Consider the following 23341-nt stretch of genomic DNA (forward strand, 5'->3'; position numbering starts at 1 on the left):
TTTGTCACTCTGTTCTTCCATGCCTTTATTGGTGACAGCAATGGACAAGAACAATACCAGGCATAGCAGACACCCTAGCCCAGTACCTGATGTGCCAGGCAGGCCCTGCAGGGCCATTGGCACATCCAGTCCCAGCCCAAGATCCAGTCTACCCAGGCCATGTCCCCGAATGGGCAGGAGGCCGTCTGTCCAGTTTGTATGTGTGGATCAGTCTCTCTGAGTGTCTGAGCCGCTGCCTGCAGGGCCCCCCCATTCTCCGCACATGGTAGGGGCTGTTAGGAACATAGCGTGGCATCCCCCGGTGGACCACTGGGCCCCAGTGCTGACCATGGGGATTAGGGCCAGGGATTGGAGGTGGCAGAGGGCCAGGCACAAAGTTCACTCCAGGGCCACATCCTACAAAAGAACCAGTCATTTTAAGAGCAGGCTTCTGGCCAGAGTGAGTACAGCTCTGCCTTCAAGCAACTCTTGTCCTCCAGGTGAGCTTCTCTGCTTCCCTATCTACAAAAAAGGGATAGCCCTTCCCCTACCTTCAGACGGTAAAACAGTGACAACCAGTGAGCTGATTAGTGAACCTACAGATGATGTTTCAGACTCAGGGACTGCCGTGACCAAACCCACTGCTAGGGGCACAAGGAACTACCCAACTCCTCTCAGCTCACCTAGGCATAGGAGGCTGGGTAGGGGGAGGTACAAGAGAGTAGGGGAGCTGCAGAAGCACCTACCTAAGTGGGGTGGCATCGAGAAGTCCTCCACTGGATTATAGTTGAAGAATTCATGGGGTGGGAAGGGCTGGCCTGGGAAAAAAGGGGTATCCTGGGGCAGGGGTGGGAAGAGGGGAGGTGGCGAGGGCTGAGGAAGTGGGTAGGGAAAAGGCATGGGAGGAGGCAAAGGAGAAGGTGGGGGTGGGAGCAAGGCCAGGTGCTCCCCGAAGTCTAGGGTCTGCCTATGGCTTCCCTGGAATGGATGATTCATCTCTGCCCAGTCCTCAATCCACGGGTCTAGGAATGGGATGGTTGTTTTAGGTAGGCTTGGGAGCCAGGCTGCCCTGAACTCTGGCCATCCACACTTCTAAAGCTCTATTCCTTCCTCTTGGAGAGCAGAGCCACCAGGCTGGAGCACCCTTGCCCTCTACCCAGTTTTCCTCATTCCCTCTCATTTCAGGTCAAGCCCAAGGTGTGTTCCTTCTCTCTTACCTCTCAGACCTACCTTTGTTCTAACCTCACATTTCCCTCCAGTGCCTTGTTTGCGCAGGTCTTGTATCTAGCTTTTTCCTCTCCCACCTCCTCCCCACAGACCTCCTCCCCACCTCCTCCCCTACAGACCAGTAAACAAGCCAAACATAAAGATCCTGTTATTCCCTTCCCCAACAACTTCCTTTCACCATCCAAACTTCCAAAAGGAATGTTTTGCCCAATTTCCATTTCCTCCTCAATTGTTCACTCCCTCTTTTAATCCAAACCCATGCCCTCAACACTTTTCCTACTAAATGCTACCACTTGCTAACAAATTCCCTTCTTCTCAACAGTCATGTGACATGGCAGTAGCCTCAGTCCTTCCTAAAAGTGCCCCGCCCTCATCTCCTTTTGTTTCTGCCATAGCCCCTCTTTCCTGCCAATCTAAAGCGTGAGCATCGTTCTGTCTCCCTCACAGTTCCCACGTGACCTCAGTTTTAATCTCTCTGCTGGGTACCAATGACCGCAATCTACTCTGTATTTCCAAAGTACCTCAAATAAATCTGCTGTGACCAAACTCACCAACTCATCCTTCCACCCCAAATCAACTTTCCCTTTTCATGGCCCTAACTTCTGTAGCTCCAAATTGGATTTCAAAGGCCTAAGCCATCAAAACTAGCCTTACAACCTTCAGAGCATCCCATCATTTCCTGGGGATCAATTATTACATCTAAACAAGAAAATTGGGATGTTTAACCAAAATCTGAATTCACCTCCCTGATGCTCCAACTCCTGGCTACCAAGTGTTACAGGTCTGTCTCTACGATATTCCTGGACTCTATGTGCCCCCACATCCTCTTTTGCTGCCTTAATCGGCCTTCTAACATGACTCGTGCCTCCCATTCAACAAATACCAATTCTGTTGATACTGTGTACAGGGAAATTGTGCTAGACACTGGGGCTGAAAGGGGTGAGTCGTCAACAATTGCAGCAGGAAACTTGCCCTTTAAGGACATGATGCAGGGGAGAAGCAGCCATGGAGACAATCAGCCACGGTGCCCTCTTTCTGTGCATGCAGCGACTAGGGCGTTGACATGGAAACAGAGATTCTGCAGCAGAGTGCTACAGTTGAGATGTGATGGGGTGGTGCCTCAAAACAAGGGGGAGTAGGGCTCTCAGAAGCCTCCACCAATGGCCCAGAGATGGGGCCAGAGGAGAGCTACACCAAGCTGCACCAGTCACAGTGGGACTCTGAGGCTGAACTAAGAAGTCTATGGAACACTGTCCATTGAGCCTAAGTCAATAACGCTGGCCTTCCCAATGCAACATCCCTATTCCACACCCTGCCAGTTGACTGCACCCCTGCCCCCCAGCTGTGGGCTTCTTTGCTTCTGCCACACTGCCTGGATGGCCCTTCCTCCCTGTCTTTCCACTCCTCACACCTATGCCCCATTTCTTTCCTGTTAATCTGTTGGGTAGGACTCTTGCAACATGCTGCCTTATGTGGTCAATACTTGTACAAGCTCCTTCAAGCACACAGAATTGACTACACAGCCAGACTGTAGAAAACTGGAACTTGGAAAAGAATATTGCTCCGATGATCTAACCCTCCTCAGGGGTTGAGGAAGGTGCATGCAGAAGCCACAGGAGTCCTTCAAGGGACCTCTACTTCCCTTGAGTGGCTGTGTCCCATTCTGTTTCTGAGCCCTGTCCTCTGAGGGCCCCAGTGCATCACTACCTCCCCACTTATGGTAGGGCTCACCAGGGGGATAGTCATGCTTGGGCAGCTCCACACCCCAGGCGTCAGCCACGTGGGTCAGAAGAAGGTGTGAGAGGTGGCGGTGCGCATGCTGGTCCCAGTGGACACCATCCCGATGACGGTGCTGTACTGCATGCCGGAAGTGAAAGTGGAGGTCTAGGACATCGAAGCAGTGGTCCCCGGCCAGCGTAGCACTGTAGAAGTTCCCTTCAACCACATCCCGCCGCAGGGAGCCTGCCAGGGGCTGGAGCTGAGTGAGAAAGTGCAGCCTCTAAGAGCCACAGAATGAAGCAGGGTCGGAAAGCAGGGTGTCCTATCTACCAGCCTGCCGTCCCATCTCTTGTCCTGATGGGCCTCAGTCACTTGCCTCTGGCAGGAGGAAACCCCCAGTGATACGCTCCCCGAGAGGCATCGCCATGTTCCACACCAGCAGGCAGGAGTCTGGCAATACTTGGTCCATGCGCACAAACACCCGCTCCAGGTTCTCCCGGTAGCTCTCCATTGAGCAGCGACCATATCTGTTGGGTAACACACAGGGTGGGCAAGAGCACAGGGGTGGACTGCCTCAGCCATACTTCCAGCCCCAACCAGTATTTCCCTTTCCCTCGCCCCAACCTGGAGAGATCCCAGAGGCAGGAGTTGATGATCACCAGGTCCGGGGCAGGTCCATAGGTCAGCTCTTCCAGAACATCCTCAAGGTACTCGGAGTAAACACGAGTGAGGAAGTAGAAGCGCACAAGGTGGTGGCCAGAGCCCGAGCAGAACTGGCGGACCTCACGGTACTGTGTCCCGTTGTGCAGCTCGCCCAGCTGGCCCCCAGCCACTAGCTGGTCCTGTTCAAAGCTCAGCTCCCCCTACCCACCCCCCCCACCCTACTGGTCAGACCCATGCCAGGGAGGAGAACCCTGCCAGGCCAGGGTCTGTGCCCACCCACCACTGACAAGGCCACCAAGCTTCCCTCACCTTGGCTTTCAGCTGGGCAGCTGTGAGCAGTGAGTCTTTCTGGAGCAAGAGCACCAGGTCCTTGTACACAGCCCGCTGAACTGGGAGGAGACAGAGATCCCAAGGCTGAGGTAGACCTCGGCCTGCCCTAGCTCCTTCCAAGTCCAGGACCCCATTTTCCCAGGGCTGAGGTGCCCGACACCAGCTCTGTGGTTGACTTAGACGCAGGAGAAAAGATGAGGTTAAAAAGTCCTGGCATTGCCTCTGTTCTGTATGCCTCCCGGCCAGCAGTATACAGTGACCCAAGATCACCTGGCAGAAATTAAGTCGGCCAAGTCACCCAGGAGACACACTACACAATGCAACGTTTTCGTGATGGAAATTATGGGGAGCTGTCAGGGCGAGAAATGCTGAGCAAGGATGGGCTAAAAAGTGCACAGGTTATTACACCTGTCAGGACACCTGTGGAAGATGTGTGGGACATAAAAAGAGAAAACCTACTGGATGAGAACAGACCAGAGGACAGACAAGAGATGTGAGATGGAAATAAATGGTCAAGACACACTGAACGGGCTGCAAGGTGTGGGACTGGAAGCGTCACCCTAGAAGAGGCACTCACTGGAGTCCCCCAAGATGACCACGAACTTGTTGTGTAGCAGCTGCTGGACTTCCGAGGCCTGGAAGTGGACCATGTCGCTTCGCAGCGGGCGGTGCGGCTCCTCGCTCGACAGACAGAAGACCATGCCGCCACCAGCAACGACAGGCTGCAGGGAGAGGCCACTAAGCAGCGCGAAGGTGGGGACTCAGGGCAGGTCAGCCTCAGGGCTAGCCCCTCCGGGGCTGCTCAATGCTAAAGGTAGGAGGTGACGGCGGCAGACCCATGGTGGCGCCAGCCTTGGTCACACTTGGTACCAGAGGCAGGAGGTCGTCCAGCCAGCAGGCCTCCAGGACAGTGGGAGCTTCCCGCGCGGCGCCGCCCTGCGCCTCGCCACGTGCCCGCCGCCGTCCCGCGCATGCGCGCGCCCGCTCGCGGCAATTACCAAGTCCCGGGGCTCCGCGGTGTTCACCCGCGACCCGGGTATGCCTGCGCACCGCGCGCCTGGCCCGCAGCGGGCTCCTGGCCAAGCCTCATGTTCCCGCGCCCCGGTCGGCCAGTCGGTTCTGCAAAGCTCTCGCCCCGCAGAGACCGTGGGTCCCGGTTAGCTGTCGGTGCACAGCCCAGCGCCCAGCGCTCTCCATGCGAGCGTCGCGGTGGCCCCGACGGCGCCTCAGGCCTCGGCGCCTCAGGCTGCGACGCTCACAGCTTTCACTTCCGTTCACCCATATCCCGCCCTTAGCGACCCCCAGTGCCCGAAGGGAAAGCAAGGCGATGGAGGTGGCCGCCACAGGGCGCAGGAGCCAGGGCTGGGCCCACTTGGCGGGCGCGAAGCCCAGGTACGGGCCGGGGTCGCGGCGGCGGCGGCGGCCAAGTGAGGCTGCCCACAGTGGTGATGGCCGCGGCGGCGGCCTCGCCACGTGATCCGGACGGGCGGAAGCGGAAGTGCCGGCCTGGAGCCCGCTCTAGGTGGGTGTCCCCTCGGTGCTTCCCAGCTGCGGTCTGCACCAGCCATGGACTGCTACACGGCGAACTGGAACCCACTTGGGGACTCCGCCTTTTACCGGTGAGCTGCCCCGCCCTCCCGCCCACGGCCTGGCTTACCCTGCTCGCCCGCCGGCTGGAGTCTCCCGGCGGCGCTCGCCCCCGTCACTACTGGCGCTGGAGTCCGCCCCGCGCCGGCTCTCCCCGAGCGTCTGCCACTTAGCGCACAGCCGCCTTTGGGCAGGGAGTCGGGCCTTCCCCTGCTCCAGAAAAGGAAACTTAGGCAAGCACAGTGGTAACCCCGAAGCCCAGGTCTATTAGCCTCCGGAAAGATGCTCAGATCTCGCTGAGGCAGGCAGCTCGCGGGTGACAGCGAGTGCCCAGTCTCCTGCCGGAAAGTGCTGCTGAAGTCAGACCACAGGGGCGCTCCGAGGGGGGCGGGATCGCACGGCGGGCGGGGTAACAGTGCTGACCAAGGCTGGGAAAAGGGGGCGAGTCGTCCGTGAATCCCGGAACAGCGGAAGTGGGAACCCCTGGGTTAGGGCAGCCCTCCCATGGGAGTTGTAGAGTCCTAAACCACGGATCTTTCTAAAGTGTAAACCCGTTACATCGTTACCCAGATTAGGATTTTCCCATAGCTTCCCTAATTAGGAAAAACTACGAACTTCTCGTGGAACATCTGTCTATAAGGCAGCCCGTTTGTCTCTCCAACCTCATCTACCGCTCTCCTACCCAAATCTTGCGTTCCAGCTGCGCAGAATTACAAGGCCCTAACTAGTCTGCAGTTTTTGTGGATACTGCCATTTCTCTCTTTATCTCACTGAAGAATTTTGCGCATCCTTCAGGACTTAGTTCAAGGGTTCTTTCTGAAACTGTGCCTGATTCTCCCCCAATAGAATCCTGTGGGCCTCACTGGGCCCAGTGCTAGGGTCTGTTAGATATGGCCTATTTGTATATTTAGGCGACATTTATATAGGTTTCTTCTGCTAAACCAGGCTCCTTCAGGGCTGAAAGCATTTTTTTTTTTTTTTTTTTGACAGTCTTCCTCTGTCGCCCAGGCTGGAGTGCAAGGGCACTCGGCTCACTGCAACCTCCGCCTCCCGGGTTCAAGGGATTCTCCTGCCTCAGCCTCCCGAGTGGCTGAGACTGCAGGCCCCCGTCACCACGCCCGGCTAATTTTTGTATTTTTTGGTAGAGGTGGGGGTTTCACCATGGTGGCCAGGCTGGTCTTGAACTTCTGACCTTAAGCAATCTATCCACCTTGGCCTCCCAAAGTACTGGGATTGCAGGCGTGAGCCATGGATCCCAGCCAAAAGCATGTTTCTTGCTTCTCTTTATCACCAGTGCATATTTAGAATAGTGCTTGCTATGTAATAATTGCCTGTTAAAGTTTTTTAAAAATATTTTACTGGGCCAAGCTTTGTGGCATGTGCATATAGTCCCAGCTACTGGAGAGGCTGAGGCAGGAGGATCACTGGAGCCTAAAAGTTTGAGGGTGTAGGGACCGGTGATAGAACCTGTGAATAGCCACTGCACTCCAGCCTGGGCAACATAGCATACTCCCTCTGAAAAATTAAAAATATTATTTTAGGCCGGGCACAGTGGCTCATGCTTGTAATCCCAGCACTTTGGGAGGCCGAGGTGGGCAAATCACCTGAGGCCAGGAGTTTGAGACCAGCCTAACCAACATGGTCAAACCCTGCCTCTACAAAAATTAGCCAGGCATGATGGCAGGTGCTTGTAATCCCAGCTACTTGGGAGGCTGAGGCAGGAGAATCGCTTGAACCCGGGAGGTGGAGGTTGCAGTGAGCTGAGATAGCGACATTGCATTCTAGTCCAGGCAACAGAGTGAGACTCCGTCTCAACAAACATATATATATATATATATATATGTTATTGCAAGTAAAGATCACAAAGATATTGCATGGGGGTCTTACTTAAATAGAAGACGTTTGTGCTAACGAAACTATGCCATTCTCATTGACATATTAAAACTTTTAGATGTAATTTTTGGTACCTAATGTGATATACTTCTTAGATGGACAAGTGCCCTGTGGCAGTTTTTAGAGACCTGTTGCATTTGTTGTTTATTTATAATTCTCTCTTAGAAATATGCCTGTGCAATTGGCCTAGCGCGGTGGCTCACGCCTGTAATCCCAGCACTTTGGGAGGCTGAGGCAGGCAGATCACGAGGTCAAGAGTTCGAGATCAGCCTGGCCAACATCATGAAACCCCGTCTCTAATAGAAATACAAAAATTTGCTGGGCGTGGTGGCACGCACCTGTAATTCCAGCTACTCGGGAAGCTGAGGCAGGAGAATTGCTTGAACCTGGGAGTCGGAGGTTGCAGTGAGCCAAGATCGCACCACTGTACTCCAGCCTGGGCAACAGAGCAAGACTCCGTCTCCGGGGAAAAAAAAAAAGAAAAGAAATATGCCTGTGCAATATGAAAAAATTGCAAAAACTTCGTTAAAAATCCATAAAATCAGTAGGAAATGATTTCAACTTGTTTCTGCGTAGAAGGGATATCAGCTGACAAAGGTAGCCATGTCATTTAGTATTTACACACCAGCTAGTTGATACGACATTCACTGTTAAAATATCAACTTTACTTGTATTATTTTGAAGTTACCTGTTGCTTACCCAGGCTTATTAAATCAAAGAGTACTGCAGACATTGACCTCATTACCACAGAGCTCTTATTTATCAGATGTAGTCTTTGCTTTGTTGACATGTTAATAAGGTTTTAAAAGAATGTATGTGTTGGGTGCATGCCACAGACACAACCTGAATGATTAACCTACTCTTACCTGTGGTGTACTGCCAGAAAGGATTAGGGGTCTAAGGCTTGCTGGGGAGGATATTTATGTTTTAAGTTGCTAACAGCTATTAAGCTTTTCTTATGTACTACACTTGCTAAGTACTTTATGTGTTTTAACTTGCTTAAGCCTTACAATCCTAGGAGGTAGGCACCATCTTACTGATGAGGAAGCCGAGGCACAGAGAGGCCAGGTTATAGAACTAGTGACCAGGTTATACAGCTATTGAGTAGTGGAGTCAGGCTTTGAACCCAAACGGGTTCTAGACGTCTGTTAAAAAATAGGGTTTTGGGGGTGGGCAGGTTAACAGGAAAATATAAGAGCATGTTTCACCTTTTCCACCAGAATAGAAATGCTTTAAGAGCAAGTACTTAGTTTTGTTCATACATGTGCCTAGCTTTATGCATAGGCAGGACTTGATACATGTCTGAGTCAGTGAATGAGTGATAAAACAGGTGGCAGACATTGCATTTCAAGTCCTATCTGCCTGACAGGATTCTTTTGCATTGGGAGTAGTATTCTGGAGAACCCACTCAATTTGGGAAGGCAAGGAGGAGAAACGGTGACCAGTTCTTATGGGACGCCAGAAGTTAAGCCATTTTTTTAATCCTAAAAATGCAACTTGGGCTAATCTAATTAATTAATTTGTCCCATACCTTTGGCAGGCTGAGCCAGTATGATAAAACAGATGCGGAAGGGTTCTGCCTGCCGTCATAGAGCTTACAGCCAGCAGGTGAGACAGTTGATAATCACCCAGTATTTGTTTGATCATAATCACTATAAAGAGGTATAGGAGCAAATAACCTAAGAGAACATGTTACAGACTCCGGGAGTCAAAGGTAGAGAAGACACTCTGAAAGAAGTAATAATACCCTATCCAGGGGATGAGTAGATTTAGGTGTAGGAAGTGGGATGGAGGTGGAGAAGAGCATATACACAAAAGTCTTGAGGCAGGAAGGACTGAGGCATGCACAGTGACCTAAAGAGAACCAGTGTGGTGGATGAAGTTGATGCCCTTTGTGTAGGGGTCACACCCTGCAGAGACGTGTAGACCACCGTTATCTGAAGAACGATGGGAAGCCTCAATTAAAGGATCTTAACAAAAGGGTGATGTAATTGGATTTGCAAGGGGTGTGTGTGTGTATGTGTGTGTGTGTTTTAAGTTCCTTTTGTAGGCAATGCTGGGGAAAAGTTGGAAGGAACAAGCAAAATAGAAGCAAGGGAGATGGTTAGGAGCCTGATGGAACAGACCAGGAAAAAGTTGAGGATGGCCAGTACTAGGGGTGGTGATGGTGGAGGTGGAGAGAAGGGGCCAGTCTCAGAGATTTAGAGGTAAAGTGGAAGAAATTTGTAATGGTTGCACTTGGGGAGGAAGGAGAGCAAGGAATCAAGCATGACTTGGATTTGGGGCTTAAATAAAATCATGAGAAAGGACGAGTGAGTTTGGCAGGGAAGGAGGTGAGCTTGGTTCTAAACACATTGAGTTTCAGGTACTAAGAAGCATCTTATGGTAAAAGAAAGGAGAGTTAAGATACATTATATACTCCTGAAATTATTTTTGGAAGGGAGGGCAACTATTTAAGTAGTTATATTTTTGTTTCATTTTGTTTTTTTATATATAAACATGAACTTTTTTTTTTTTTTTTAAAAATCAGCTGTGTGTAGTGGCACGCGCATGTAATCCCAGCTACTTGGGAGGCTGAAAAAAAAATGAACATTTTAAAACATTGTGGTTAAATATACATGATAATAAAATTGACTCTCTTAACCATTTTTGAGTGTACCCTTTAGTAGTGTTAAGTATATTCACGTTGTTGTGCAACCAGTCTCCAGAACTTTTTCATCTTGCGAAACTGAAATTCTATACCTTCAAACAACTCCTCATTTCTTCCTTCCTCCAGCCTATGGCAACCACCATTCTATTTTCTGTCTCAGAATTTGACTACTCTAGACTCCTTATGTAAGTGGAGTCATACAGCACTTATCTTCCTGTGACTGGCTTATTTCACTTAGCATAATATCTTCAAGGTTTATCCATGTTATAGCATGTGTCAGAATTTTCTTCCTTTTCGAGACTGAATAATATTCCATTGTATGCATATACCACATTTTGCTTATCCATTTCATCTTTCCATGGACACTTGGGTTGCCGGTAGCCCTTGGCTATTGTGAATAATCTGCTAGGAATGTGGGTCTACAAATATCTCTTCAATATTTTCTGTACTCCGCTTTTTTTTTTTTTTTTTTTTTTTTTTTTTGAGATGGAGTCTCGCTCTGTTGCCCAGGCTGGAGTGCAATGGCGCGATCTCAGCTCACTGCAACGTCTGCCTCCTGGGTTCAAGTGATTCTCCTGCCTCAGCCTCCTGAGTAGCTGGGATTACAGGCGCCCACCACTGCGCCTGGCTAATTTTTGTATTTTTAGTAGAAATGGGGTTTCACCATGTTGGTCAGGCTGGTTTTGAACTCCTGACCTCAGGTGATCTGCCTGCGTTGGCCTCCCAAAGTGCTGGGATTACAGGCATAAGCCACTGCACCTGGCCTCTGTACTCCACTTTTAATTATTTTGGGTATATATCCAGAAGTGGAATTGCTGGATCATATGGTAATTCTATGTTTACTTTTTTCCGTAGCAGCTGATGTACCATTTTACATTCCCAGCAACAATGCCCAGGAGTTCTTTAGTAATATATGTTTTTGAGACAGGCTGGAAACAAGGGATTGCAGGAGTGACAGTGAACTCTCTTTAGGGCCTGGGATTTGGGAATTACTGGATTATACTCCAAGGCAACCAGATTATACCTAACATGCATCTTCCTCCCTAATGGTCTGATATCTTAGCTTGGACAGGCTGGAGATCATCTATTTTCACTCAAGGGTCTTCTCACACCCCAGTAGACCATGCTTCTCCAGCAGCTCAGCTGCCCTGCCACAGGAATTTCCTCACTATTTCCAGCAGGGGACTGGAATTGAGGCTACCAGTACCTAACTACATCCTTAGGTTTAACAATTTCCTGGTATTTGATTCCAAGGTCCATTTACTGCTGCTGAGATACCCACTTCTGGGACCTAGGAGTGGAGCAGAAAGATGGGGCTGGCCTTCCTCACTAAAAGTGTGGCCTCGCTTCACAGAGTCCTCACCCTTAGGCTTTTCTGAGAAGCTGCCCTTCACTCTGCCCATCCATACCCTGTGCTACCCTCCAGGCACAGTTTGAGTCACCTCACTGTCCTCTAGAAGCCCACTTTACCTCTAAGGCTTCAGGATGTGGTTTATACGTTATTGCTCTTCATTCCCTGACCTTTACTTTTGTACCCCTTTAGGGGGTCCATTGTGTCTCCTTCCCACCTGGTCTGTGTCGCTGCCGACATCCTTGACCAACTGCATTGCTCCCTGATTGTTCTTTTAGCCCACAGCCTCCTAGGCATCCCAGCTCTTGCCACCTTCCAGGGAGACTTAAGTGGCCACCTGGCTTCATGGTTCTATGACCTCTACTCAAGTGATTTTATCCATCTCACCCACCTCCTCCCTGGATCCCACCCCACCCTTGTGCTCATCCGGAACTGCTCTACCTCTGAAATGCTAAATTCAAACTGCCCCCTCTATTTTTTTTTTTTTTTAAGATGGACTCTTGCTCTGTTGCCAGGCTGGAGTGCAATGGCATGATCTCGGCTCACTGCAACCTCCGCCTCCCGGGTTCAAGCAAATCTGCCTCAGCCTCCCGAGTAGCTGGGATAACAGGCATGCGCCATCACACCCAGCTAATTTTTGTATTTTTAGTAGAGACGAGGTTTCACCATGTTGGCGAGGATGGTCTCGATCTCCTGACCTCGTGATCCGCCTGTCATGGCCTCCCAAAGTGCTGGGATTACAGGCGTGAGACACCGCACCCGACCCCGCTCCCTCTCTTACCATAAACTCCTGTCTGCACCGATACTCTAATACCTCCCCATGATATACCCATCCTTCAGCCTCCTCAGGATCCTCATTCATGGAGCCCTCTGTTCTCTTGGTGTCTACATGCAGAACCCCCTTTTGTAGATGTTTCCCTCTCTGTCCACCTTAGAGTACAGCCACAGTCAGTTGCTTCAGTTTTTTTCTTGCCCTTTCCCTAGCAACCTTGATCCTTTGTCCTTTGGTTACCCCTGCACGGTGCAGAACCGCCTTCCAGTGCACCAGCCTCTCACCACCTCTGTACATGTACCCAGGCTGATGAGCACTGCCATGAGGTTCACACAGCAGGCAGATTGGGACTGCTACACATCCACAGGCACCAAACCCAACTGGGGTCCCACAATCCTATTATATGGAGTCAGCCTGCATTCACTCACCACAAGGGCTCTACTTCTATTTATTTTTTATTTTAATTTTAATTTTTTAGAGACAAAGTCTCACTTTATCACTCAGGCTGGAGTGCAGTGGTGCAGTCTTGGTTCACTGCAGCCTCGACCTCTTGGGCTCAGGTGATCCACCCACCTCAGCCTCTCAAAGTGCTGGGATTACAAGTGTGAGCCACCATGCCTGTCTGAAGCAACATTTTTGTAAGGTTGTTATCAGGTGTAATAGTGAGCAGAGCCACTCCCACTTCCACCTCTTGAATCTAGGCCCCAAATGGAGGAGATAACACCATATAATCATCTCTGATTAAAAGCATAGGCTGTAGCCTATAAGAAAGAACCCCACCCTTTTAAGGACATTGTCTTGCAATTGGTGCTATAACCAAGTTGTCAGTAAATTTAGGTCAGCCACTTGTGAGTGATGGGGTATAGGGTAAGGCCAATTGATCCCTTGGCTGTGAGCCCACTGCTACCTTTCTTTGCTATGAAATGAGGTCCTTGATTAGCTGCAGTGCTTTGCAGAATGCCACAATGCTGGATAGAGCATTCTGTAAATCCACAGATGGTGGGTGCTGGAAAACACATTGCAGACAGGAAAGGCAAATCCACATTCAGAATATGTATCTGTTCCAGTGGGGATAAGTCATTGCCCTCTCTGAAATGGAAGAGACCCAATATAATCAACTTGTAGGCTGGTTCCTCTGGGAATGGTGCCATATTGGTGTCACATATTGTCTTTGCTATTGGCAGCGTTACGTGGATTGGGAGGCTTCTGAGACAGCTACCCCAAGTTAGGTTAGCAGGGCTTTCAAGGAAAAGCTAGTCTTGGAAACAGGAAGGCTTCCCTCTGGTAAGGGAAGCTCAGAATGACCTGGGAGTTCAAAATCGTCAGTTTCATATGGATCTAACCAGATATCCCTCTTCCAAGTTTCAGGATCTCATTGTTTCCTATCAATACCCTAATTTTCACGTGAGAAATGGTGCGATTGGGGGAATTCAACTGTTATAATTCAACAACTCACCCAAATTTGTGTTTGATTTTCAGCAATAGCAGCTATGTGGCTACAGGGAATAAGATTCTTTTTTTTTTTTTTTTTTTTTTGAGGTGGAGTTTTGCTCTTGTTGCCCAGACTGGAGTGCAGTGGCACGATTTTGGCTCACTGCAACCTCTGCCTCCTGGGTTCAAGCGATTCTTTTGTGTCAGCCTCCTGAGTAGCTGGGATTACAGGCATGCACCACCACGCCCAGCTAATTTTGTATTTTTAGTAGAGACAGGGTTTTTCCATGTTGGCCAGGCTGGTCTTGAACTCCTGACCTCAGGTGATCTGCCCGCCTCTGCCTCCCAAAACGCTGAGATTACAGATGTGAGCTACTGCACCCGGCTGAAATAAGATTTTTTTTGGTGGGGGGCGCTGTTAGAGAAGCCTTCTGCTTCTCAGAACGTGACTCAAGCTGAATGTTAACAGACCTGAGATCACTTTCTCTTTGTAAATGTTCAAGTGCACTCACAACAATCCATCCCATGCCACCATCTATAAAGTCATCATTACTGCCACACTGGCAAATATAGAAGTCGCTCCTACAGCACATGTTTCAGTTACCATTTCACCACAGTAAACTGCAGGCTTGATGAATTGTGATGCAAGTGCATACAATGGGTTATAGCATCAGTTGTCCATTGACAAAGAGCTCAACACCAAGCCAGTTCCCAAATCCCATCTTTAGGGGGTCTATCTTCTGGGACTATTCCTTCTATACCAAGTCTGTACCAGTCTGGGTCCAGTCAGAAGACTTAACATGGAAAGTTTAACATAAAGAATTATTGGCCTGGTGCGGTGGCCCATGCCTGTAATCCCAACACTTGGGGATGCCAATGCTGGTGGGTCAACTGGGGTCAGGAGTTCCAGACCAGCCTGGCCAACATGGCGAAACCCCACCTGTAATAAAAATACAAAAAATTAGCCAGGCGTGGTCGCGGGCGCCTGTAATCCCCAGCTACTTGGGAGGATGAGGCAGGAGAATTCCTTGAACCTCGGAGGCAGAGGTTGCAGTGAGCCCAGATCGCGCCACTGCACTCCAGCCTGGGCAACAAGAGCGAAACTCTGTCTCAAAAAACAAAACAAAAAGGCCGGATGCAGTAGCTCATGCCTGTAATCCCAGCACTTTGAGAGGCCGAGGTGAGTGGATCATGAGGTCAAGAAATTGAGACCATCTGGCCAACGTGGCGAAACCCCATCTCTGCTAAAAATACAAAAATTATCTAGGTGTGGTGGTGTGCACCTGTAGTCTCAGCTACTTGGGAGGCTGAGGCAGGAGAATCGCTTGAACTTGGGAGGTGGAGGTTGCAGTGAGCCGAGATTGTGCCACTGCACTCCAGCCTGGCAACAGAGCAAGACGCCATCTCCAAAGAAAAGAAAAAGAAAGGGCCGGGCGCGGTGGCTCACGCTTGTAATCCCAGCACTTTGGGAGGCCGAGGCGGGCGGATCACGAGGTCAGGAGATCGAGACCACGGTGAAACCCCGTCTCTACTAAAAAATACAAAAAATTAGCCGGGCGCGGTGGCGGGCGCCTGTAGTCCCAGCTACTCGGAGGCTGAGGCAGGAGAATGGCGTGAACCCGGGAGGCGGAGCTTGCAGTGAGCCGAGATTGCACCACTGCACTCCAGCCCGGGCGACAGAGCGAGACTCTGTCTCAAAAAAAAAAAAAAAAAAAAAAAAATTATTTAACTGTGATAAAGGAGTATATGATATGGCTGGACATGGTGGCTCACGCCTGTAATCCCAATACTTTGGGAGGCCATGGCAGGCAGATCACACAAGCCCAGGAGTTTGAGACCAGCCTGGGCAACATGGTGAAACCCCATCTCTACAAAAAAAAAAAAAAAAAAAAAAATTAGCTGGGCATGGTGGTGCACACCTGTAGTCCCAGCTACTCAGGAGGCTGAGATGGGAGAGTCACCTGAGCCCTGGGAGTCATGGCTACAGTGAGCCAATCACACCACTGCACTGTAGCCGCACGATAGAGTAAGACTGTCTCAAAAAAAAAAAAAGTATGAGATATAAGAACATTTTATGATAGCCTGGGGCCAAGGAAGAGTACCCAAGGAATGACAAACTTGGAAGAGGGAGCCTGTCTTCAGGCTAGGTTCAGACCTCATTGGAAAAATACAGTTGCAGCCCACTGGATGGCAGAGAAGTTGGTTTGCCTAGGTTAGAGCTAGCCTATAATATCAGACAAGCAAGAAGCAACCCTCTGGGGCCACAAGGGATATGAAGACGTAGGCAAGCTGCAACTCTTAGCCTGGGGTGTTGGGTGTACAGTGTGAATGGGAGTGCTGGTGCAGGCAGGAGGCCTGGCAAGCTAGGCCAGGCATGGTGGCTCACGCCTGTAATCCTAGCACTTTGGGAGGCACAGGTGGGCGGATCACCTGAGGTTGGGGGTTCGAGATCAGTCTGACCAACATGGAGAAACCCCGTCTCTACTAACAATACCAGTTTGAGACCAGCCTGGCCAGCGTGGTGAAACCCCATCTCTACTAAAACTACAAAATTAGCTGGGCATGGTGGCACGTGCCTGTAATCCCAGCTACTTGGGAGGCTGAGGCAGGAGAATTGCTTGAACCTGGGAGGCAGAGGTTGCGGTGAGCCGGTATTGCACCATTGCACTCCAGCCTGGGCAACAAGAGCAAAACTCCATCTCAAAAAAACAAAACAAAACAAAACAAAAAAACAGGTTGGGCGCGGTGGCTCACGCCTGTAATCCCAACACTTTGGGAAGCTGAAGCGGGTGGATCACAAGGTCAGGAGATCGAGACCATCCTGGCTAACATGGTGAAACCCTGTCTCTACTAAAAATACAAAAAAAATTAGCTGGGTGTGATGGCAGGCGCCTGTAGTCTCAGCTACTCGGGAGGCTGAGGTAGGAGAATGGCGTGAACCCGAGAGGCGGAGCTTGCAGGAGCCGAGATTGTGCCACTGTACTCCAGCCTGGGCGATGGAGCGAGACTCTGTCTCAAAAAACCTGTGGCTGGGCGTACAGGTGTGCAGAGGACGTTGGTGGAAACACTAGTGCACAGGCAGGACGCAGCCAGTGGCCAGGCATCTTGGTATAGAGAGGAAGTGGGGACCTGGTGTGGGCAGGAAGCCTGGAGTGCAGCGTCTGTCGAGACAGTTTGAGGTGATCTGGAAAGTGCTGCGTTGTTGCTGAGGGACCATGCTTTGCGGGTGCGTGGCTGGGGCGGAGCAGTACTAGATATTCTCACACCCTGACTGCTGGCTGACCACCAACACTGGAAGCACAGGAGGGCCCCCTCCTAGTGCAGTGTCCTTCCAGCGCCCTCTGCTGAGAAAACTTAACATGCTCACTATAAAGGAGAAATGTTTAAAGGAATGCTGACCATTACCACAGAACATGGGTTAAAGGGTGAATTTGGAGCTGAAAGGCAATGCGTTGATAACTGGCATGCTAGATTTGTATGAATATCTATTTTCCTATCAGATGTTTTTTCACCCAATGATTTTAGTTATAGAATGTCAAAAGAAATGCATATGGGTTGTAAATTCAAATAATGCCAAAGTATATACAGACATACTTTGGAGATATTACAGGTTCAGTTCCAGACCACAACAGTAAAAATGAATATTGCAAAACACGTCACATGAATTTTTTTGGTTTCCCAGTCCATATAAAAGTTTTATGTTTACAGTGTACTGTAGTATATTAGGTGTGCAATAGCATTATGTCTAAACAAATGTATGTAACTTAAAAATACTTTATTGCTAAAATATGCTAGTGATTATCAGAGTCTTAAGCAATGTGTAGTATTTTTGGTGGTGGAGGGTCTTGCCTCAATAGTGATGACTACTAACTAATCTGAGTTGTGGTTGCTGAAGGTTAGGGTGGCTATCATAATTTCTTAAAACAACAATGAAGTTGCTACATCAGTGGGCTCTTGCTTTCATGAAAGATTTCTCAGTAGCATGCAATGCTGTCTGATAGCATTTTATCCACAGTAGAACTTTCAAAATTGGAGTTAATCCTTTCAAACCACACCGCTGCTTTATTAACTAAGTATATGTAATACTCTGAATCCTTTGTTGTCATTTCAACAGTGTTCACAATAGTAGATGCCATCTCAAGAAACCACTTTCAGCCGGGCATGGTGGCTCACACCTATAGGCCCAGCACTTTGGGAGGCCAAGGTGAGTGGAGCACTTGAGGCCAGGAGTTCAAAACCAGCCTGGCCAACATAGTGAAACCCTGTCTCTACTAAAAATACAAAAACTAGCTGGGTGTGGTGCTGGGTGCCTGTAATCCCAGCTACAGGAAGCCTAGGCAGGAGAATTGCTTGAACCTGGGAGGCAGACATTGCAGTGAACCGAGATCATGCCACTGCACTCCAGCCTGGGTGACAGAGCAAGACTCTGTCTCAAAACAAACAAACAACAACAACAACAAAAAACCCACTTTCTTTGCTCATCCATAAGAAGCAAATCCTTATTTGTTCAAGTACTGAGATTGAAGCAATTCAGTCACATCTTCAGGCTCCACTTCTAATTCTGATTCTCTTGCTATTTCCACTACATCTGCAGAGACTTCTTCTACTGAAGTCTTGAACCCCTCAAAGTCATCCATGAGGATTGGAATCAACTTCTTCCAAACTCCTGTTAATGTTGATATTTTGACCTCCTCTCATGAGTCTTAAGTATTTTATTTTTATTTTTTTCTTTTTTGGGACGAAGTCTCATTCTTTTGCCCAGGCTGGAGTGCAGTGGCATGATCTCGGCTCACTGCAACCTCCGTCTCCCAGGTTCAAGCGATTCTCCTGCCTCAGCTTCCTGATTAGCTGGGATTACAGGCACCCGCCACCACACCTGGCTAAGTTTTATATTTTTAGTAGACAGGGTTTCACCATGTTGGCCAGGCTGGTCTTGAACTCCTGACCTCAAGCGATCTGCCTGCCTCACCCTCCCAAAATGCTGGGATTACAGGTGTGAGCCATCGTGCCCAGCCATGAATCATAAGTGTTCTTAATGGCATCTAGAATGGTGACTCCTTTCCAGCTGAGATTGCACCACTGAAAATCTTTCAGGCTTTCAATTTACTTTGTCCAGATCCATCAGAGGAATTACTAGCTATGGCAGCCGTAGCCTTATAAAATGTATTTCTAGGCCGAGCACAGTTGTGCACACCTGTAATCCCAGCACTTTGGGAGGCCAAGGTATAAGAATCACTTGAGGCCAGGATTTCAAGACCAGCCTGGCAACAGAGTGAGTCCCCATCTCTACACACACACACACACACACACACACACACACACACACACAATCTTTTAGCGAGATGCACTAGCATGCGCCAGTAGTCCTAGCTACTCAGGAGGCTGAGGCTGGAGGATCACTTGAGTCCAGGAGTTTGAGGCTTCAAGGTTACAGTGAGCCATGATCACATCACTGCACTCCATCCTGGGCAACAGAGCAAGACAATGTCTTTCTAAAAACAAAACAAAAGAAAACAAAAAAAATGAGAGAGAGAAAGAAAAAAATGTATTTCTTATATAAGACTTGAAAATTGAGGCCAGGCGTGGTGGCTCACATCTGTAATCCCAACACTTTGGGAGGCCGAGGCAGGCGAATCACTTGAGGTCAGGAGTTCGAGACCAGCCTGGTCAACACGGTGAAACCCTGTCTCTACTAAAGAAATAGAAAAATTAGCTGGGCATGGTGGTGCATGCCTGTAGTACCAGCTACTCAGGAGGCCGAGGCAGGATAATTGCTTGAACACGGGAGGTGGAGGTTGCGTTGAGCAGAGATCGCACCATTGCACTCCAGCCTGGGCAACAGAGTGAGACTCCATCTCAAAAAAAAAAAAAAAGAAAGAAAAGGAAAATTGAAATCACTCTTTCCTTGATCCATGAGCTGCACAATGGATGTTGTGTTAGAAGGCATAAAGACAACATTAATTTCCTTGTACATCTCCATCAGAGTTTTTGGGGGACCAGATACGTTGTCAATGAGCAGTAATTTTTTTTTTTTTTTTTTTTTTTTTTTTTTTTGAGATGGAATCTCGCGCTGTCACCCAGGCTGGAGTGCAGTGGCGCAATCTCGGCTCACCACAACCTCCGCCTCCCGGGTTCAAGTGACTCCTCTGCCTCAGCCTCCCAAGTAGCTGGGACCACAGGCGCACGCCACCATGCCCAGCTGATTTTTGTATTTTTAGTAGAGATGGGGTTTCACCATATTGGCCAGGCTGGTCTCGACTCCTGACCTTGTGAACTGCCTGCCTCGGCCTTCCAAAGTGCTGGGATTACAGGCATGAGCCACTGCGCCTGGCCAATGAGCAGTAATGTTTTTAAAGGAATCTTTTTTTTTTTTTGAGCAGTGGGTCTCAACAGTGGGCTTAAAACATTTAGTAAACCATGCTGTGAACAATGTGCTGTCATCTAGGCTTTGTTATCCCATTTCTAGAGCACAGATAGAGTAGCATAATTCTTAAGGGTCCTAGGCTTTTCAGAATGGTAAATGAGCATTGGTCTCAACTTAAAGTCACTAGCTGCATTAGGCCCCAACAAGAGTGTCAGCCCTGTCCTTACACACTTTGAAGCCAGGTGTTGACTTCTTTCTAGCTATGAAAGGTCTAGATGGCATCTTCTTCCAGTATAAGACTGTTTTATCTACATTGAAAATCTGTTGTTTAGCCAGCCACCTTTGTCAATGATCTTCGCTAGATCTTCTGGATAACTTGCTGCAGCTTCTTTGTTAGCACTTACTGCTTTACCTTGTGCTTTTATATTACAGAGATGGTTTCTTCCCTTAAACCTCATGAACAAACCTCTGCTAATTTCAAACTTCTGCAGCTTCCTCACCTGTCTCAGCCTTTATAGAATTTAAGAGTTAGGGCCTTGCTCTGGATTAGGCTTTGGCTTAAGGGAATGTTGTGATCTTACACATAGTTCACTAAAACTTTCTCCTTACCAGCAATAAAGCTACTTTGCTTTCTTATCATTCCTGTGTTCACTGGAGTAGCACTTTTAATTTCCTTCAAGAACTTTTCCTTTGCATTCACAACTTGGCTAACTGACACACGAGGCCTAGCTTTTGGCCTGTCTTGGCTTTCAACGTGCCTTCCTCACTAAGGTTATTCGTTTCTAGCTTTTGATTTAAAGTAAGAGATTTGCCACTCTTCTTTCACTTGAACAGTTAGAGGGTTTTTAATTAGCCTAATTTCCACACTGTGTGTCTCAGGGAATAGGAAGGCCTGAAGAGAGAGAGAGAAACGATTGGGGAATGGCTCATTGGTGGAGCAGTCAGAGTACATACAACATTTATCCGTTAAGCTCACCATCACGTATGGGTGCAGTTTGTGGCACCCCAAAACAATTATAGTAGTAACATCACTGATCACAGATCGCCATATCAGATATAATAATAATGAAAAAGTTTGGAATATTGCAAGAATTACCAAATTGTGACACAGAGACATGAAGTGAGCACATGCAGTTGGAAAAATGATGCTGATAGATTTGCTTGACTCAGTGTTGCCACAAACCTTGTGGCCGGGCGCGGTGGCTCACGCCTGTAATCCCAGCACTTTGGGAGGCCAAGGTGGGTGCATCACTAGGTCAGGAGATCGAGACCATGGTGAAACCCCGTTTCTACTAAAAATACAAAAAAAAAAAAAAAATTAGCCGGGCATGGTGGCGGGCGCCTGTAGTCCCAGCTACTCGTGAGGCTGAAGCAGGAGAATGGCGTGAACCCGAGAGGCGGAGCTTGCAGTGAGCCGAGATCGCACCACTGCACTCCAGCCTGGGGGACAGAGCAAGACTCCGTCTCAAAAAAAAAACCTTCAATTTGTAAAAATGCAGTAACTGCAAAATGAATAGAGCAAAGTGCAACAAAATAATGTATGCTTGTATTATAAAAATGGACAGCTCCGCAGGTGTCTACCCCATCTACCACCCTCCCCAAAGGTAATCGCTGTGTCTGGTTTAGTATGGAAGTCTCTTGGGTATTTTTCTGTATATTAACACTGAAGTAAAATAATGAAATAGCATTTATTGTGGTTCTTCCTATATGGCCCATGGTCTCGTTTCAAGTATCAATCTGCACCAATTTGAAATGCTATCTTTATTATTTGCTCAATTCTGAGATCTTTTCCTAGACTCCATCCTCTTCCATTGATCTATTTGCACATTCCTGTGCCAAAATAATAGTTTTAATTAATTTTATATAGTGTGTGATATCTGGTATACATCTGTTCTCATATTTTCAAAATGTTCTTAAATATTTTGTAGTATTTCCTCTTTCAGATGATCTTTTCCCCCATATGAACTTTTTTTTTCTTTTTCTTTTTTTTTTTTTTGAGACAGAGTCTCCCTCAGTCACCCAAGCTGGAGTGCAGTGGCACAATTTTGGCTCACTGCAACCCCTGCCTCCCAGGTTCAAGCGATTCTCATGCCTCAGCCTCCTGACTAGCTGGGATTACAGGCATGCGCCACCATGCCCAGCTAATTTTGTATTTTTAGTAGAGATAGGGTTTCACCATGTTGGCCATACTGGTCTCAAACTCCTGACCTCAGGTAATCTTCCCACCTCGGCCTCCGAAAGTGCTGGGATTATAGGCGTGAGCCACTGTGCCCAGCCCCCCATTTGAACTTCAGAATCAGTTTGTGCATTACCCCTCCACAGGCCAGATAATTGGCAGAAGGTGTTTATTGGAATTCCTGTATATTTATAGATCATTTTGGATATTGCTCCATGTTTTCTATATCCTTGGAAAATATTTGATTTTGTAAAATTTTCATTAGATGTATTATTTGATATTTTATAGTTTTATCGCCACCATATTATTAGGATCTCTTAAAAGTTGTATTTCTTTTCTTTTTTTTTTTTTTTTTTTTGAGATGGAGTCTCACTCTGTCGCCCAGGCAGCTGGAGTGCAGTGGCACAATCTTGGCTCACTGCAACCTCTGCCTCCTGGGTTCAAGTGATTCTCCTGCCTTAGCCTTCTGAGTAGCTAGGATTACAGGCACCCACAACCATGCCTGGCTAATTTTTGCATTTTTATTTTAATTTTATTTATTTGTTTATTTATTTGTTGAGATAGAGTTTTGCTCTTGCTCCCCAGGCTGGAGTGCAGTGGCATGATCCTGGCTCACTGCAACTTCTGCCTCCTGGGCTCAAGCAATTCTCCTGCGTCAGCCTCCCGAGTAGCTGGGATTACAGGTGCCCGCCACCACGCCTGGCTAATTTTTGTATTTTTAGTAGAGACAGGGTTTCACCGTGTTGGCTAGGCTGGTCTCATACTCCTCACCTCAAGTGATCTGCCCACCTCACCTTGAAAAGAAAAAGATCTGTCCACCTCACCTTGGAAAAAAGATTGTATTTCCAATCGATTCTTGCTATGGTATGAAAATTTCTTGGTATATAAAATAGATTGATTTTTGTTGATCACCCTATGCCCTTTGTGAGAGTCTCATATTCATTGTTCCCTAGACTACTTTGGGGTTTTTTTGGTTTTTTTTTTTTTGCTTGTTTTTTTTGTTTTTTTTTGTTTTTTTTTTGAGACAGGGTCTTACTTTGTCACCCAGGCTGGAGTGCAGTGATGCTGTCTTGGCTCACTGCAGCCTCAACCTCCCAGGTTCAAGCGATCCTCCTGCCTCAGCCCCCCAAGTAGCTGGCATGCTACTTGTAACTACAGGCATGTGCCATCGCATGCAGCTAATTTTTGTATTTTTTGTA

At 48.3% G+C, this 23341-nt stretch overlaps 2 protein-coding genes across 10 annotated transcripts in view; one reads left to right on the forward strand and one right to left on the reverse strand.

Moving 5' to 3' along the window:
- Positions 1 to 5891, reverse strand: PCED1A (PC-esterase domain containing 1A). Of its 4 annotated transcripts, none has more exons than XM_055264882.2 (8): positions 5576 to 5891; positions 4496 to 4640; positions 3898 to 3977; positions 3550 to 3788; positions 3302 to 3452; positions 2938 to 3184; positions 726 to 1001; positions 1 to 396 (listed from the first exon to the last, which is right to left on the reverse strand). In XM_055264882.2, the coding sequence occupies exons 2-8, from the start codon at positions 4617 to 4619 to the stop codon at positions 149 to 151; spliced, it is 1365 nt and encodes a 454-aa protein (XP_055120857.1). In that variant the 5' UTR covers positions 4620 to 4640; positions 5576 to 5891; the 3' UTR covers positions 1 to 148. The 4 variants fall into 4 exon arrangements, with proteins under 4 accessions (XP_055120857.1, XP_055120859.1, XP_055120856.1 ...); XM_055264884.2 differs by having other exon boundaries at positions 3550 to 3635; positions 5576 to 5862; XM_055264881.2 differs by lacking the exon at positions 5576 to 5891 and adding an exon at positions 4917 to 5377.
- VPS16 (VPS16 core subunit of CORVET and HOPS complexes) overlaps positions 5352 to 23341 on the forward strand; it is a 26413-nt gene continuing 8423 nt past the window's right edge. For 3 of the 6 annotated variants that reach the window (XM_055264876.2, XM_055264874.2, XM_055264880.2), the window contains exon 1: positions 5352 to 5537. In XM_055264876.2, coding sequence (XP_055120851.2) covers positions 5485 to 5537 — 53 coding nt within the window. In that variant the 5' untranslated portion in view covers positions 5352 to 5484. Of the gene's footprint in view, positions 5538 to 8938; positions 9007 to 23341 lie in introns of all 6 variants that reach the window. The other 3 variants (XM_055264877.2, XM_063633471.1, XM_055264875.2) reach the window with 2 other exon arrangements.

The sequence above is a fragment of the Symphalangus syndactylus genome, chromosome 24, assembly GCF_028878055.3.
Source record: "Symphalangus syndactylus isolate Jambi chromosome 24, NHGRI_mSymSyn1-v2.1_pri, whole genome shotgun sequence".
Lineage (NCBI taxonomy): Eukaryota > Metazoa > Chordata > Mammalia > Primates > Hylobatidae > Symphalangus > Symphalangus syndactylus.

Excerpts from the sequence above, each read along its gene's own strand:
- PCED1A (XM_055264882.2), bottom strand. The coding sequence starts at position 4,619 with ATGGTCTTCTGTCTGTCGAGCGAGGAGCCGCACCGCCCGCTGCGAAGC. Across the intron at positions 3,453-3,549 it reads TGCCTCTGGGATCTCTCCAG|ATATGGTCGCTGCTCAATGG; the intron begins GTTGGGGCGAGG and ends GTTACCCAACAG. Across the intron at positions 1,002-2,937 it reads CAAGCATGACTATCCCCCTG|ACCCGTGGATTGAGGACTGG; the intron begins GTGAGCCCTACC and ends TCCCATTCCTAG.